General features: G+C 38.4%; 1 protein-coding gene across 1 annotated transcript in view; it reads right to left on the reverse strand.

Annotated features, from left to right (window-relative positions):
• Positions 1 to 237: 237 nt before the first annotated feature.
• The window catches only part of CAPS2 (calcyphosine 2), a gene marked incomplete at both ends in the record, with an annotated part of 31,620 nt that continues 13,492 nt past the window's right edge, over positions 238 to 18,365 (reverse strand). Inside the window, 7 exon segments of the mRNA XM_082666174.1 lie at positions 238 to 413; positions 9,475 to 9,484; positions 9,488 to 9,571; positions 11,533 to 11,609; positions 11,612 to 11,651; positions 14,734 to 14,764; positions 14,941 to 15,070. Coding sequence (XP_082522300.1) covers positions 238 to 413; positions 9,475 to 9,484; positions 9,488 to 9,571; positions 11,533 to 11,609; positions 11,612 to 11,651; positions 14,734 to 14,764; positions 14,941 to 15,070 — 548 coding nt within the window.

Consider the following 18,365-nt stretch of genomic DNA (forward strand, 5'->3'; position numbering starts at 1 on the left):
ACAGATCTTTATAAACTTATAAGCAGGCGAGCACTCGTATATGTGTGTGAGTATACACATACCCTTACATCTATCTTTCTGAATACCTCTCTTTCCAGGTTCAACTTTTTTGAGAAAACAACAAACAAACAGAATAATGAGAGCCCTAGAAAAATACATTCCAGTGTTTGATACTTTAAATTCAATTCATCTCTCCTTTAAAATGCTTAGTACTGATGATATACTCATTTTAAAAAACTAGATCCCCCATGGAGTATGTAAGATATTAACAAAATCTTCATCATCTACTATCCCTATACTTAGACCTTCATAGTGATCTTCAAATTCACCATATGACACTTCATCAGACTTACTGCAGGCATCTTTCAGTGTTTCTAGAAAAGACGTTTTGATTTCTTCCTCCGTGGAATGTCCTGTAAAATAGTACTGACTATGAAACAATGTCCTTAAAAGTTCAGTGAAATGGCTGATGATAATAAAGAAATACTTAAGTCACCTGATGAAATCTTTCCAACAATTTGAAGTCTTATGTCAAACTACCCTGCAATTTATTTAAACATTTTCTTGCATGAACTAGAATTTAATGGTGAGGACTTCAACACACATTTGAAGCATCTTTTAAAAGCGTCTGACAGGATGTGTCCTTATGTATAGGCAAAATAACAGTTACTACTGTAGATATTCTTGTATTTGTTAATGTTTTAGAGAACTCGGTTTCATTCCCATTAGAAATGAGGAAAGAAGAAAACAAGTAAATAGTTTCATGATTTATAGGCTGATAACACAGTAATGCAATGTGTTAAAGGCATTAGTTACTTTATGAAGCAGTTACTCATAACTGCAGCTAGAAAATATTACTGCAAACACAGGATTCAGAGGCCTATGAAAATCTTTGCTGGAAGAAATTTTACTTGATTAACTCATTCTATTTTTAATCTCTGACATTAAGTAGGCTATTTCCACTGGTCGGTTATACTAAATATGATTAAATTTTACCCATAGGAAGATGCTATTGAGAATCACATATGTAACAAAAAAAATTGAATAGTTTGTTATTTAAAGTGAGAACATAAAATATCTGATTCATCCTTTTTTAAAAATTCATTTGATTTTTTAATTTAGAAAAAGAACAATAAGCTATTTAAATAATACCTTTGATTATATTATGGCCAGCTAAAGGAAAGAGTGATCTCAGCTTAAATACTTTTTCCTTAGGGAGGAAATATTAGGATATTTTCTGTACCTTCAAATTTTAATAGACATATTTATGTTCATTATATGATAGCTCCATCCCTAGAGAAAGCCATTTCCTTATTCTGCCTTAAATCTTGAAGCATAAGCAGTTACAGTAAAACTAATTCAGAGAACTTGCACATGTAATTATGTATCCTCTAAATCTATTCTGTTCTAACTCAATTTCATCACTATCTCCTCAACAGGAAATAAAAGTTAATCTCAATTATAAACATAAAAGAAAAAAATAAGTACAGATAATAGACCTCAGAACTTTTAAATTAAGCAGCTCTCCAGTTGCTGCTAACGTGTTTAAGAAGAAAGAGCTCCATGGCCGACCACTTACAGGAAAGAACTCATAGGGCTAAATAACTCATCCAGTATCACACAGACAGTAAATGGTTAAGCAGTGAATTACATGGATCTCTCTGATTGGAACTCCCACAGTTTTCCCATTAAACTTTGCAGTATCTCAGGAAGGGCCTCAGCCGTTTATAGTAAAAGAACATACTAAAGTTTACTGTTTGCCTTCAAGATGGCGGAAGAGTAAGACGCGGAGCTCACCTTCCTGCCAACAAAAACATCAGAAATACATCTACATGTGGAACAACTCCTACAGAACACCTATTGAACGCTGGCAGAAGACCTCTGACCTCCCAAAAGGCAAGAAACTCCCCTCGTACCTGGGTAGGGCAAAAGAAAAAACAGAGACAAAGAATAGGAACGGGACCTGCACCAGTGGGAGGGAGCCGTGAAGGAGGAAAGATTTCCACACAGTAGGAAGCCCCTTCGCTGGCGGAGACTGCGGGTGGCAGAGGGGGAAAGCTTAGGAGCCGAGGAGGAGAGCACAGCAACAGGGGTGCGGAGGGCAAAGCGGAGAGATTCCCGCACAGAGGATCAGGGCCGACCGGCACTCACCAGCCGGAGAGGCTTGTCTGCTCACCCGCCGGGGCGGGTGGGGGCCGGGAGCTGAGGCTCGTGCTTCGGTCGTATCGCAGGGAGAGGACTGGGGTTGGCTGCATGAACACACCCTGAAGGGGGCTAGTGCGCCACAGCTAGCCGGGAGGGAGTCCGGGAAAAAGTCTGGAGCTACTGAAGCGGCAAGAGACTTTTTCTTGCCTCTTTTGTTTCCTGGTGCGCGAGGAGAGGGGATGAAGAGCGCCGCTTAAAGGAGCTCCAGGGACGGGCGCGAGCCGCGGCTAAAAGCGCGGACCCCAGAGACGGGCATGAGACGCTAAGGCTGCTACTGCAGCCACCAAGAAGCCTGTGTGTGAGAATAGGTCACTCTCCACACCTCCCCTCCCGAGAGCCTGTGCAGCTCGCCACTGCCAGGGCCCCGGGATCCAGGGAAAACTTCCCCGGGAGAACGCACGGCGCGCCTCAGGCTAGTGCAACGTCACGCCGGCCTCTGCCTCAGCAGGCTCGCACCGCATCCGTACAACTTCCTCCCTCCAGCCTGAGGGAGCCAGAGCCCCCAAAGCAGCTGCTCCTTTAACCCAGTCCTGTCTGAGCGAAGAACAGATGCCCTCAGGCGACCTACACGCAGAGGCAGGGCCAAATCTAAAGCTGAGCCCCGGGAGCTGTGGGAACAAAGAAGAGAAAGGGAAATCTCTCCCAGCAGCCTCAGGAGCAGCAGATTAAACCTCCACAATCAACTTGATGTGCCCTGCATCTGTGGAATACCTGAAGAGACAACGAATCATCGCAAATTGAGGAGGTAGACTTTGGGAGCAATGATATATATATGTTTCCCCCTTTTTCTCTTTTTGTGAGTGTGTATGTGTATGCTTCTGTGTATGATTTTGTCTGTATAGCTTTGCTTTTACCATTTGTCCTAGGGTTCTCTCTGTCCGTTTTTTTTTTTTTTTACTTAAAAAATTGTTTTGCTTGATATTTATTTTTTATTTTAATAAATTTATTTTATTTTATTTTATCTTCTTCTTTCTTTCTTTTCTCCCTTTTATTCTGAGCCATGTGGAGGACAGGCTCTTAGTGCTCCAGCTAGGCACCAGGGCTGTGCCACTGAGGTGGGAGAGCCAAGTTCAGGACACTGGTCCACAAGAGACCTCCCAGCTCACGTAATATCAAACGGCGAAAATCTCCCAGAGATCTCAATCTCAACGCCAAGACCCACCTCCACTCAACGACCAGCAAGCTACAGTGCAGGATACCCTATGCCAAACAACTAGCAAGACAGGAACACAACCCCATCCATTAGCACAGAGGCTGCCTGAAATCATAATAAGGCCACAGACACCCCAAAACACACCAGCAGACGTGGACCTGCCCACCAGATGGACAAAATCCAGCCTCCTCCACCAGAACACAGGCACCAGTCCCCTCCACCAGGAAGCCTACACAACCCACTGAACCAACCTTAGCCACTGGGAACAGACACCAAAAACAACAGAAACTACGAACCTGCAGCCTGCGAACAGGAGACCCCAAACACAGTAAGTTAAGCAAAATGAGAAGACAGAGATACACACAGCAGATGAAGGAGCAAGTCAAAAACCCACCAGACCTAAAAAATGAAGAGGAAATAGGCAGTCTACCTGAAAAAGAATTCAGAATAATGATAGTAAAGATGATCCACAATCTTGGAATAGAATGGAGAAAATAAAAGAAACGTTTAACAAGGACCTAGAAGAACTAAAGAGCAAACAAACAGAGATGAAAAACACAATAAATGAAATTAAAAATTCTCTAGAAGGGATCAATAGCAGAATAACAGAGGCAGAAGAACGGGTAAGTGACCTGGAAGATAAACTAGTGGAAATAACTACTGCAGAGCAGAATAAAGAAAAAAGAATGAAAAGAATTGAGGACAGTCTCAGAGACCTCTGGGACAACATTAAATGCACCAACATTCGAATTATAGGGGTCCCAGAAGAAGAAGAGAAAAAGAAATGGACTGAGAAAATATTTGAAGAGATTATAGTTGAAAACTTCTCTAATATGGGAAGGGAAATAGTTAATCAAGTCCAGGAAGAACAGAGAATCCCATACAGGATAAATGCAAGGAGAAACACGCCAAGACATATTAATGAAACTATCAAAAATTAAATACAACAAATATTAAAAGCAGCAAGGGAAAAACAGCAAGTAACACATAAAGGAATCCCCATAAGGTTAACAGCTGAAAGGGAAAAACAGCAAATAACACGTAAGGGAATCCCCATAAGGATAACAGCTGATCTTTCAGCAGACACTCTGCAAGCCAGAAGGGAGTGGCAGGACATATTTAAAATGATGAAAGAGAAAAACCTACAACCAAGATTACTCTACCCAGCAAGGATCTCATTCAGATTTGATGGAGAAATTAAATGTTTTACAGAAAAGCAAAAGCTAAGAGAATTCAGCACCACCAAACCAGCTTTACAACAAATGCTAAAGGAAGTTCTCTAGGCAGGAAACAAAAGAGAAGGAAAAGACCTACAATAGCAAACCCAAAACAATTAAGAAAATGGTCATAGGAACATACATATCAATAATTACCTTAAATGTAAATGGATTAAATGCTCCAACCAAAAGGCATAGACTGGCTGAATGGGTACAAAAACAAGACCCGTATATATGCTGTCTACAAGAGAACCACTTCAGACCTAGGGATACATACAGACTGAAAATGAGGGGATGGAAAAAGATATTTCATGCAAATGGAAATCAAAAGAAAGCTGGAGTAGCAATTCTCATATCAGACAAAATAGACTTTAAAACAAAGACTATTACAAGAGACAAAGAAGGACACTACATAATGATCAAGAGATCAATCCAAGAAGAAGAAATAGCAATTGTAAATACTTATGCACCCAACATAGGAGCACTTCAATATATAAGAAAAATACTAAGAGCCATAAAAGGGGAAATTGACAGTAACACAATCATGGTAGGGGACTTTAACACCCCACTTTCACCAATGGACAGATCATCCAAGATGAAAATAAATAAGGAAACACAAGCTTTAAATGACACATTAAACAAGATGGACTTAATTGATATTTATAGGACATTCCATCCCAAAACAACAGAATACACATTCTTCTCAAGTGCTCATGGAACATTCTCCAGGATAGATCATATCTTGGGTCACAAACCAAGCCTTGGTAAGTTGAAGAAAATTGAAATCGTATCAAGTATCTTTTCTGACCACAATGCCATGTGACTAGATATCAATTACAGCAAAAAATCTGTAGGAAATACAAACACATGGAGGCTAAACAACACACTACTTAAGAACCAAGAGATCACTGAAGAAATCACAAGAGTAAATCAAAAAATACCTAGAAACAAATGACAATGAAAACACAATAACCGAAAACCTATGGGATGCAGCAAGAGCAGTTCTAAGAGGGAAGTTCATAGCTATACAAGCCTACCTTGAGAAACAAGAAACATCTCAAATAAATAACCTAATCTTACACCCAAAGCAATTAGAGAAAGAAGAACAAAAAAAGTCCAAAGTTAGCAGAAGGAAAGAAATCATAAAGATCAGATCAGAAATAAATGAAAAAGAAATGAAGGAAATGGTAGCAAAGATCAATAAAACTAAAAGCTGATTCTCTGAGAAGATAAAATCATAAATCATTAGCCAGACTTATCAAGAAAAAAAGGAAGAAGACTCAAATCAATAGAATTAGAAATGAAAAAGGAGAAGTAACAACTGACACTGCAGAAATACAAGGGATCATGAGAGATTACTAAAAGGAACAATATGCCAATAAAATGGACAACCTGGAAGAAATGGACAAATTCTCAGAAATTCACAACCTTCGGAGAATGAACCAAGAAGAAATAGAAAATATGAACAGGCCAATCACAAGCACTGAAATTGAAACTGTGATTAAAAATCTTCCAACAAACAAAAGCCCAGGACCAGATGGCTTCACAGGAGCAATCTATCAAACATTTAGAGAAGAGCTAACACCTATCCTTCTCAAACTCTTCCAAAATATAGCAGAGGGAGGAACACGCCCAAACTCATTCTACGAGGCCACCATCACTCTGATACCAAAACCAGAAAAAGATGTCACAAAGAAAGAAAACTACAGGCCAATATCACTTATGAACATAGATGCAGAAATCCTCAACAAAATACTAGTAAACAGAATCCAACAGCACATTAAAAGGATCATACATTATGATCAAGTGGGGCTTATCCCAGGAATGCAAGGATTCTTCAATATTTGCAAATCAATCAACGTGATACACCATATTAACAAGTTGAAGGAGAAAAACCATATTATCATCTCAATAGATGCAGAGAAAGCTTTTGACAAAATTCAACACCCATTTATGATAAAAACCCTCCAGAAAGCAGGCATAGAGGGAACTTTCCTCAACATAATAAAGGCCATATATGACAAACCCACAGCCAACATCATCCTCAATGGTGAAAAACTGAAAGCATTTCCACTAAGATCAGGAATGCCCACTCTCACCACTATTATTCAACATAGTTTTGGAAGTTTTAGTCACAGCAATCAGAGAAGAAAAAGATATAAAAGGAATCCAAATTGGAAAAGAAGAAATAAAGCTGTCACTGTTTGCAGATGACATGATACTATACATAGAGAATCCTAAAGATGCTACTAGAAAACTACTAGAGCTAATCAACGAAGTTGGTACAGTAGCAGGATACAAAAGTAATGCACAGGGCTTCCCTGGTGGCACAGTGGTTGAGAGTCCACCTGCTGATGCAGGGGACACGGGTTCTTGCCCCAGTCCAGGAAGATCCCAAATGCCATGGAACGGCTGGGCCTGTGAGCCATGGCTGCTGAGCCTGCGCATCCAGAGCCTGTGCTCCGCAACGGGAGAGGCCACAACAGTGACAGGCCCGCGTACTGCAAAAGAAAAAAAAAAAAGCACAGAAATCTCTTGCATTCCTATACACCAATGGAAGAAAATATAAAAGTGAAAGTGATAAAACACTCCCATTTACCATTGCAACAAAAAGAATAAAATATCTAGGAATAAACCTACCTAAGGAGACAAAAGACCCGTATACAGAAAATTATACAACACAGATGAAAGAAATTAAAGATGATACAAATAGATGGAGAGATATACCATATTCTTGGATTGGAAGAATCAACATTGTGAAAATGACTCTACTACCCAAAGCAATCTACAGGTTCAATGCAATCCCTATCAAACTACCACTGGCATTTTTCACAGAACTAGAAGAGAAAATTTCACACTTTGTATGTTAACACAAAAGACCCCGAATAGACAAAGCAATCTTGAGAAAGAAAAATGCAGGTGGAGGAATCAAGCTCCCTTACTTCCGACTATACTACAAAGCTACAATAATCAAGACAGTATGGTACTGGCACAAAAACAGAAATATAGATCAATGGAACAGGATGGAAAGCCCAGAGATAAACCCATGCACATATGGTCACCTTATCTTTGATAAAGGAGGCAAGAATATACAGTGGAGAAAAGACAGCCTCTTCAATAAGTGATGCTGTGAAAACTGCTCGGACAGCTACATGGAAAATAATGAAATTAGAACACTCCCTAACACCATACACAAAAATAAACTGAAAATGGATTAAAGACCTAAATGTAAGGCAGACACTATCAAACTCTTAGAGGAAAACATAGGCAGGGGCTTCCCTGGTGGCGCACTGGTTGAGAGTCCGCCTGCCGATGCAGGGGACACAGGTTCGTGCCCCGGTCTGGGAAGATCCCACATGCCGCAGAGCAGTGGGCCCATGAACCATGGCCACTGAGCCTGCACGTCCGGAGCCTGTGCTCCGCAACGGGAGAGGCCACAACAGTGAGAGGCCCACGTACAAAAAAAAAAAGCAGAAAAAAACCAAAAACATAGGCAGAACACTCTATGATGTAAATCACAGCGAGATTCTTTTTGACCCACCTCCTGGAGAAATGGAAATAAAAACAAAAATAAACAAATGGGACCTAATGAAACTTAAAAGCTTTTGCACAGCAAAGGAAACCATGAACAAGACCAAAAGACAACCCTCAGAATGGGAGAAAATATTTGCAAATGAAGCAACCGACAAAGGATTAATCTCCAAAATTTGCAAGCAGCTCATATAGCTCAATATCAAAAAAACAACCCAAACCAAAAATGGGCAGAAGACCTAAATAGACATTTCTCCAAAGAAGATATACAGATTGCCAACACACACATGAAAGGATGCTCAACATCACTAATCATTAGAGAAATGCAAATCAAAACTAAAATGAGATATCATCTCACACCCGTCAGAATGGCCATCATCCAAAAATCTAGAAACAATAAATGCTGGAGAGGTTATGGAGAAAAGGGAACCCTCTTGCACTGTTGGTGGGAATGTAAATTGATACAGCCACTATGGAGAACAGTATGGAGGTTCCTTAAAAAACTAAAAATAGAACTACCATACGTCCCAGCAATCCCACTACTGGGCATATACCCTGAGAAAACCATAACTGAAAAAGAGTCATGTACCAAAATGGTCATTGCAGCTCTATTTACAATAGCCAGGACATGGAAACAACCTACGTGTCCACCAACAGATGAATGGATAAAGAAGATGTGACACATATATACAATGGAATAGTACTCAGCCATAAAATGGAACGAAACTGAGTTATTTGTAGTGAGGTGGATGGACCTAGAGTCTGTCATACAGAGTGAAGTAAGTCAGAAAGAGAAAAACAAATACCATATGCTAACACAGATATATGGACTCTAAAAAAAAAAAAGAAAAGAAAATGGTCAGAAGAACCTAGGGGCAAGAGGAGAATAAAGATGCAGACCTACTAGAGAATGGACTTGAGGATACGGGGAGGGGGAAGGGTAAGCTGGGACAAAGTGAGAGAGTGGCATGGACATATATACACTACCAAATGTAAAGTAGCTAGCTAATGGGAAGCAGCCACATAGCACAGGGAGATCAGCTTGGTGCTTTGTGACCACCTAGAGGGGTGGGATAGGGAGGGTGGGAGGGAGACGCGAGAGGGAAGAGATATGGGGACATATGTTTATGTATAACTGATTCACTTTGTTATAAAGCAGAAACTGACACGCCATTGTAAAGCAATTATACTCTAATAAACATGTTAAAAAAAAAAAAAGAAGCTCTCACATTTCTGGTTTAAAAAATAATTATTTATTTCCTCACTTAATGGCCTCAAGTCCATGCTATGAATTAATATAATTTAAAGATATTACTTTGATTAACTCACATTTTAGAAATCTAATGTATTTTCACTTGTAATGATTACCTGAAATTACTTAAGGATGCTTCTTTGCACAATAACATTTTCTTATGTCTATAACAGACACACTGCCTGTTTTGTTAAAATCCATTTTCATAAAGGCCTAAATAAAGAGAGAAGTGTTATTTTTTTCTGTGAAATCATTAGAACCTAATTTTCTATTCTGCAGTAGGTTATTTTTTACCTCTAAACAAGACAGTTTAAAGTACTAAACTGGTATATGAAGGAAGCATCATGAAAACAGGGAGAAAGATATTGGAGCAAGATATTAGGTAACCTGCACTTAAGGTGCACTACCACTTTCTAGCACCCTGACCTTGAGAAAGTAACTTAACCTCTGTTACCCTGGCTTTCCTCTTCTGCACACTGAGGAGTTGGGTAAAAGACCTCTCCGGTAACTTTCAGCTCTACGAATCACATGAAATTGATAAATGGCCAAGACAAATGACCAGGAGTATTTTGAGTCAAAAAGTAAACCTGCAAATATTCCATTACTAAAATCAATGAGAAAGTTAAATAATTCTTAAATGGGTTTTGTTACTCTATTTCCTGAAATTTAACACTACCTTTTGAAATGCTAGTTGTTTTATCACTCCTCTAATTCAATGCAATTCTGAGGATCATAAAATATATTTTATTGAGAAGAGGAGTGTGTCCATAGAAACATACAACTGACCAAAAGCACCATCCTACATTTGCAGATGAGTCAAAACTAGAATCAAGTTTGTTTATTCACAATAATGTCACAGGTATGTGGTACCTGTTATGGGCTGAATTGCATCCTCCCCAAAATTCGTATGTTGAAGCCCTAACCCCCAGTACCTCAGTGTGTGACTACAGAAAAAGATAGAGCCTTTAAAGAGGTGATTAAGGTAAAATGAAATCATTAGGGTGGGCCCTAATCCAATATGACTGGTATCCTCATAAGAAGAGGAGATTAGGACACAGACAACACAGACTGAGGGATGCCCATGAGAACACAGGGAGAAGACAGCCAGTTAATTACAAGACAAGGAAAGCAGCCTCAGGAGAAACCAAACCTAATGATACCTTGATCTTGGACTTCTAGCCTCCAGAATTGTGAGACAACAAATTTCTGTCATGTAAGTCACCCAGTCTATGGTATTTGTGATGGTAGCCCTAGCAAACTAAGTCTACTTTTGTCCTCTATTCCCAGGACCAAGACTTATGAAAGAGACAACCCTCCAGTTTCTACTCCTGCTATTCACGCCTATCACTAGGACATGTAAGGTAAAAATATATGCAAATTTATAAATATTATGTGGTGAATTTGTTTAACATAAGGTTTTTATTTTGTCTTTTGGCCAGTAAAGATAAAGATTTTGACATTTTCTATTGGAGATTTGTACCCGATGTAATTGTTCATACTACCTTATTCACAATAGCTTTGTTTCAGTATTAGATAAATATACATTTTATATTAGGTACATATACAAAAGAAAAAGGAAACTACATTGCTCAAAAGCATACTCTAAAAATGACTACCAGAACCTAAGTAATATCTTCTCTCCTACATAAGTCAGAGCTCCTGTTTTTAATTTACAATTTAACATGATCATTTTAATTTTCATTTTAACATTTAGCATGCATATTTAAAAAGTAGACAAACGTGTTTTAGTCATCATCCTAAGATAATGTGCATTGAGCCTTGACACTGGGACAGCTATAATGCTCATAATTTTACATGTAATACCTTAGACCAGTTCTGTGAGATAAGAAACTGAGGCTTGGAAATATTTTATAATAGATATAGACATATAGCTATATGGAGCCAGCAATTTATGGAATTAGTAATTTGTGAACTGAAATTTAATTTCAGATTTTATTTTCCTTTTACAATATTTTCCTAAAACATAGGCATAAGTTATGTCGCTTTATACTGGGTAGATTTGTATGTGTATGTGTGTGTTTGTGTTTTACTAAACCCAAAATACATTACAGGGAAAGGAATTTAAAACATTTTCAAAGGTAATTCATTAAAGATTTAAAAGAAAGAACCTAAAAATCTATTGAAAGTAACCGTTTGAAAGATTACTTCGTTTCCTTTTGAACAAATGATTTTCTGTATTCATTCATTTCACCTATAACGGTATGCTTGAATTCTCTGTAATCAACCTTACATTGCCATAACCATTTAGAATTAGCCACAAAGACTCAAAATCCTAGAAATAATCACACAGAGACCACTGTTACACCTTTAAGTTATATATGGCTACAACAATAATCATCATAATAGCATTTTGTTACATCTGTTGTAGCCCTAGACAAGGTAGTGGACTTAATAAGAAAATTCCAAAAAGTTACATATAAATCCAATCAAAGGCACTAAAAAAGCTTATTTAGAGGAACTCTGTAGTGGACAGTTCCATAAAGTTAAGAAATATTTAAGAGTGGCAATAAATCACAAATGTATCTTTTTTTTTTTTTTTTTTGTGGTACGCGGGCCTCTCACTGTTGTGGCCTCTCCCGTTGCGGAGCACAGGCTCCAGATGCACAGGCTCAGCGACCATGGCTCATGGGCCCAGCCGCTCCGCGGCATGTGGGATCTTCCTGGACCGGGGCACGAACCCGTGTCCCCTGCATCAGCAGGCGGACTCTCAACCACTGCGCCACCAGGGAAGCCCCAAATGTATCTTTTTAAATTTATTTTTTTTCAGTAAAAAATGCTTACCATTCACTTGAATTTGACCATTTCATTATCTTTAATGTATTATATCAGTGACAATTAAGAAGTCACTTCACTTACTGGAATGCCTCCAAAAGGCATTAGGATACTGACTGTACTTCTGCTAGTCTTCATACTTGAAAGTATAAGAGATTTGAATGACTCTAACAATTATTCCATGATTTACACTGAAAGGTGCTGTTTTGAGTAGATCCCTTATGCCAATTTATTCATTTCACCATTGCCACTTACTTCTTTGGCAAATGCACTATTTAATAGAATATTCTATTCATAAAGTTCCTAACAACAACAACAAAAATACAGTATGAGATTTTCTTAAACTCAGGTAAATAGATTTTCAATATTTCAGTCAAGTTGTTAGCTTTAAATGAGAATATAAATAAAACGTCTAGCAAGGTGACTGACAAATAATGGTTACCCCCAAAATATTCTCTTCCATTTCCTTCTAATTTTTTCAATTAAAATTTTAATAAGGAAACTTAAGACGCCCTGCCCCACCCCCACCCCCCCCACAGTTCTCAACAACCCATACATTTTTTTTGGTCTGTTGTAATGCCCTGTACATGAAAAGCCTTTAAGGTCTATAAAATGAGCTTTTAAGAGTGAAATTGAGCTTAATCTTTAAAATCATACGTAATATGGATAGAAGATGAATTTGCTCACCCAACTCAAGGGATACTAGAATTAAAAGATAATGCTAGAAGCTTAAAAGAAACATTTTTCAAGAATTGAATAATTTACCAAAAGTTGCAACAAATTTATATAACTCTTTCTAAAATATGGTGCAGGATGGAAAATGATAATTCATTTGAAACAAAACTAAGGTATATTTATTGATAGTATCTCTATATAAATTAGGCTATTTAGGGGGCATACCAATTTTTTAAAATTTCAAATTAGTAAGAATGACTTTGCCTTCCCCCAAACTAGTGCCAGAATTAGACCCAGGTTGGTGATTCTTATGTTCTTGTTTTTGCTTCTCATTGCATGGTCAGTCTCCAGTGATATTATAGAGGAAAAGAAAAAACAGAGTATAAGACACCACATCTTTCTAATTTTCTATTGCTATTTTATTACTATTATTATTATTATTAATGCAAGGAAGAGATGAAGTTAGATAATCCCTAGTGTGTGTCACTAGGTGGGCCATAAGGTTAAACATTGTAAAAAACACAAGACAGGTATGGCACAGCAATGATAAGCAATACCGTACTAGCACAGAAGTTTACAATTGATAAAGCATGTAATTTTCTCATTTGAGTTTCAAAGCAACTCTGACTATAATTATTATCTCTGGATTGCTCCAGCAGAGTCTGTCTGTCAGAAAAGTGAAAAGGCCTATTTAAGATCACACAATTCAAATGTTAAGGCTAGAACTTGAACCTTGATCTCATAAATTCAATTTCCAGTGTTCCTCCCACAAAATGTACTATATCTTGTGACAAGACGATTTGAAGCAAAAGAGAACAATGCAAGAGAATGCCTTATCTAAAACCCTTGAGGTAGACATGTTTCAAATTCATATACACTCAGGAGAAAATCCAAACTTCTGAGCATAGCGTGCAAAGCTTTAATGTAATGGACCCTGCTAGGCTTATTTCTCTCCATTCTTCTCCTTTCCTTCCTTCCACCTATCTATCTATTTCAACTCATGCATCGTCTATTTATTCAGCACCTGCCAAACGCCAGGTTCTATTCGAGGTATTAGAAATAGAGCAGGAAACAAGAAGCACCTTGGTCTCTGCCCTGATGGAACTTCCATTCTACTGCAGGCAGAGCCAGAGAATATCTACAAAGTGGTATAAAGAAAACAAAATAGATAAATGGTATGGAGAGGATCAGGGATCAGATGGGATGCTCCTTTAGATGGAGGTGTCAGTGTAGTGTTCTTAGCAGAGAAAACCTGAATGATGAGAAAATTCAGCCATGCAAAGGTCTGGTGGAAGATTACTCACAGCAGAGGGAAAGGTAGGGGTGAAACCTCTGGGGCAATTCCTGGAACCTGCCGCATTCCCTCTCCCCTGGAAGCCTTCACATGAGCTTCTCCCTTTCCTGAAGTAGCTATTGTCGGATCCACGCTCCTCCTACCCTCTTGTCTGCTTCATTCCTCCTCATCCTTCAAAACTCAGCTCTGACACATACCCACCTCCAGGAATCCTATGAACTTCCTTCTCCCAGAAATCCTATGAACTTCCTTCTCCTTAACCTGGCTTGCAATTTATCTCACATGTTCTGAAAGCATTCTCTATTTAACACTTATCATGTTGTTTTGTAATCATTTATATTTTTCTTTCCTTTACTTATGAAGACCTTAAGAGTACAGAGTATGTCTTCTCAGAGTTTAGAACAATGCCCACTTATTAGGCTCTTAATAAGTATATGAGGGAGGGATAAATGTTGACATTTAAAAAATCAGCAGGACTTGCCTGATGGCTTAACACTGATAACGAGGCATAAAGAAGGAGACAAATGAACTACTAAAATTTCAGTAGAAAAGTGAATAAGACCACTGAAGAATATTATGTCATTCACTGCAGAGAATTATCTGTGGTATATACATTTTTGGACACTTCTAAGTGAAATACTTTTTTTGTTTTGTTTTACATCTTTATTGGAGTATAATTGCTTTACAATAGTGTGTTAGTTTCTGCTTTATAACAAAGTGAATCAGTTATACATATACATATGTTCCCATATCTCTTCCCTCTTGCGTCTCCCTCCCTCCCGTCCTCCCTATCCAACCCCTCCAGGTGGTCACAAAGCACCGAGCTGATCTCCCTGTGAAATCTGCCTTATCTAAAAGTCCATTTCCTTCCTTGTCCAATTGTTGAAGGTATTTTCTCAATCCAGTCAAAATACGAACACCTCTTTTACATAGCTGTTCTTTTAGCACATCTGTTTAAGAAGAAGAGAGATGGAAACTAATTATTCCTATGCACAAATGTATCAAGTTGCGATTGTCTTTCCGGTAAGAAAATTAAAGTTGATATAACTGACATACGGGATGTGACTATGCAACCAGATCATAAGTATGACTGACAAAAGGCTTTCAAAAATAGAATGCTCTTAGTAAAGGGGGTTATATACAAAATCACATGTAAAATGTACCAGAACAATAGCACCACTGTGTGGTGAAAGTGTTGCATTTTATACATAGGAAAATAATGGTTCACTTTATCAGCATGAAAATAACCTAAATGTTACAAATAAAATCTTAGTTTTTTAAAATTTCCCACGTTTCCTCTTCATCTGTCAAGCCCATATCTTTAATCTCCTTCCTCTTTCTTTGTAATTACCAACTGAATTACAAATTTTTGAGTGATCTGCCTGACATCAATTCATCAGTTCAAAATTTCTAAAATAGTTTGAAATCTTCAAACTGTAGGTTATATATTAAATAGCATCAAGGCTTTGGAATGCTATCCTATCCTTATACATTTAAAGTAACCCTTTCCAGGGCTTCCCTGGTGGCGCAGTGGTAGAGAGTCCGCCTGCGGATGCAGGGGACACGGGTTCGTGCCCCTGGTCCGAGAGGATTCCACATGCCGCGGAGCGGCTAGGCCAGTGAGCCATGGCCGCTGAGCCTGTGCGTACAGAGCCTGTGCTCTGCAAGAGGAGAGGCCACAACAGTGAGAGGCCCGCGTACCGCAAAAAAAAAAAAAAAAAAAAAAATGTTCTTCCTTATCCCTCATTCTCCTTGGACCAGTCTGAAGGGGGCCTTGGGAAATATGCCATCTTTGAGGGCTACACAGCCTTCTCAGACTGCTTTCTGCCCACAGAAGTTTAAGGTCTAAGAGTCATTAAAATATCTTGCATTCATTGCTTTTTCATAACAGGTTTACAGTATCTTTGGGAATACACCTCTCTCCAAAACTCTGAAGGTCTTTCAGCTATATGCCTCCAGTCAGTTCCAAGTACCAATACCCATGCTTAAAGTATAGTTTGGAGAAATTTTCAAATCTTTATTTCTTTGTTTTCTCACCCTGGCGCTTTTCTTTTTCATCTTAATGCCAGTTACCTTGAAACATGAATTTTGGAGAAATGGGTACAGTCTTAACCTGTTCCATTTGCTGAGGCAATTTTTAATCAATTAAGAGGATTTCCTTGGAATCACATACTTCATCTTCTCTTTGCCCTGAGGCTTTTAATCACATGAAAGTTTTACAACATTGGTCTCTCAAAGCCTTTTATATAGAAGCAGCTCCTTTTCCATTTCTGAAAAGCCCCACATTTCTTGATTCTTTCTGCTTCCAAACTGGCCAGTGTTTTAAATACTTTTATAATATCTTCTTGAACCCACACTACAACCTACAAATACTATTAATTATCTGTTTTCCAACCTCTGCTTAGAGCTTCAAGTTCAATGGACTCATGATCTGCCTCCTGAGTAATAGATCACATTTTTTCAGATATTTTGGCTCTGAATCACATGGATTGCCATCATTACTCTGACATAAGTTTCCTCACTGCTCGCCAACTAACTGGTAAACTCTACCACATAGCTAAGGCAAGCTTGCCACTAACATTTGTGGGCTAAAAGAAGTAAAAAAAATGGAAGCTCACATATAGTCTCATTGTTGGCTCAGTAGATTTTTATTTAGTAAAGAATATGTGGGGCTTCCCTGGTGACGCAGTGGTTGGGAGTCCGCCTGCCGATGCAGGGGACACGGGTTCATGCCCCGGTCCAGGAAGATCCCACGTGCCGCGGAGCGGCTAGGCCTGTGAGCCATGGCCGCTGAGCCTGCGCGTCCGGAGCCTGTGCTCCGCAACAGGAGAGGCCACAGCAGTGAGAGGCCCGCATACTGCAAAAAAGAAAAAAAAAAAAGAATATGTGGTTTCAGGGATTTCATCTAATCTGCTCAGATTTGGATTCGGTCAGGATAATTTTGCTCATTTTCATTGATGTTATTAACTAAATTTCCATTTCTTCTAAAATAATCAAAACTGTCCATTAAAATTATAGCTATAATTTTATAGTTATAACTATAACTACAGGGTTAGGGTTAGGGTTAAAGTTATAATGAATGGTCATCAATTTTAGTATTTTAAATATTTTTTTAAGTTTTTGGAAAATTTAATTGTCTTCTTAAATATTTTTATAAGTATAAGATTATTTGCTATTCTAGTGCTCATATCCATCTACTGGCTAATGTGAAGAACTGATGTCATGCTTCACTTAGGTGACATAAACAACTACATTTATCCCTACTTAACAGTAATAGAAACTTGTTACCATTGCAAAAAGTCTCCTTATCCCTGAAATGGGAATATGAAGAGAGAAGTGAGGAAACAGATCTTCAGTAGTACTTCTAAACAATGTTATATTATGCATGAATCTACTGCTTTCATGCTGAAATGAAAGATTTGACAAGTTGAGCTTTTCTCTTAACCTAAGAGCTTCCATGGTTCAAATCTTTCTTGGACTCTGAAGCAGTGTCTGTCTCCAGTGTCATCAGCAACAATATTCGCAATCCTTTTTACCATTCAGATACAGATGCCTTTTGCTTTAAAAACATGTGGCAAAAGATGCAGACATTCAGTGTTGCGGGTCTCATTGAACCCGTGCTAAGGTTATAATGAGGAGAATCTTTCTCCTCATTTTAAAATAAAGTGTGTGTGTGTGTGTGTGTGTTTGTAATATGTGATGTCCTATATAGTCTGGACCCAGAGCAGGGATCCTTCCTACCTAGGTCTCAAGAGGTATGAGCTTGGATTTTTATTATGGCTGCACTGCACTTCCAGCAATAAGTTTTACAAGAGGCTAGGCTGAGCCCTGGTATGAAATAAACCCTGAAATCTCAGTGGCTTAATGAAACAAAGTTTAATTTCATACTTAACACAGGTTGTAGAGAAAATGAGTTAGGATTCAGCCTCTCTGGCTGGGGCAAAGGAGTGCCCCCAAACTCAGCTAGCTCAGTGACAGGCAGTATAACAAGAGCTCCCAAGGTCATTCATTGGATAATTGCTTTACCAATGTGAAGAATAGGAGGGTATCTACTGATCCTCTTGCTATTCTAATGTAAAAGGTTTAGCATCCTTTTGCTTTCTTTTCATCCCCATTTTTTATTAAATTAATGACTCATTCAGATTGTTGTTATTCTTAACTGCAAATGTTTGTTATGCTGGTGGTAACTAATTATAACACAAATAAATTTTAAGATAAGTTTTGGTGAGGTTGTGGAGAAATTGG

Source organism: Grampus griseus, assembly GCF_964374135.1.
Source record: "Grampus griseus genome assembly, chromosome: 11".
NCBI classification, from domain to species: Eukaryota; Metazoa; Chordata; class Mammalia; order Artiodactyla; family Delphinidae; genus Grampus; species Grampus griseus.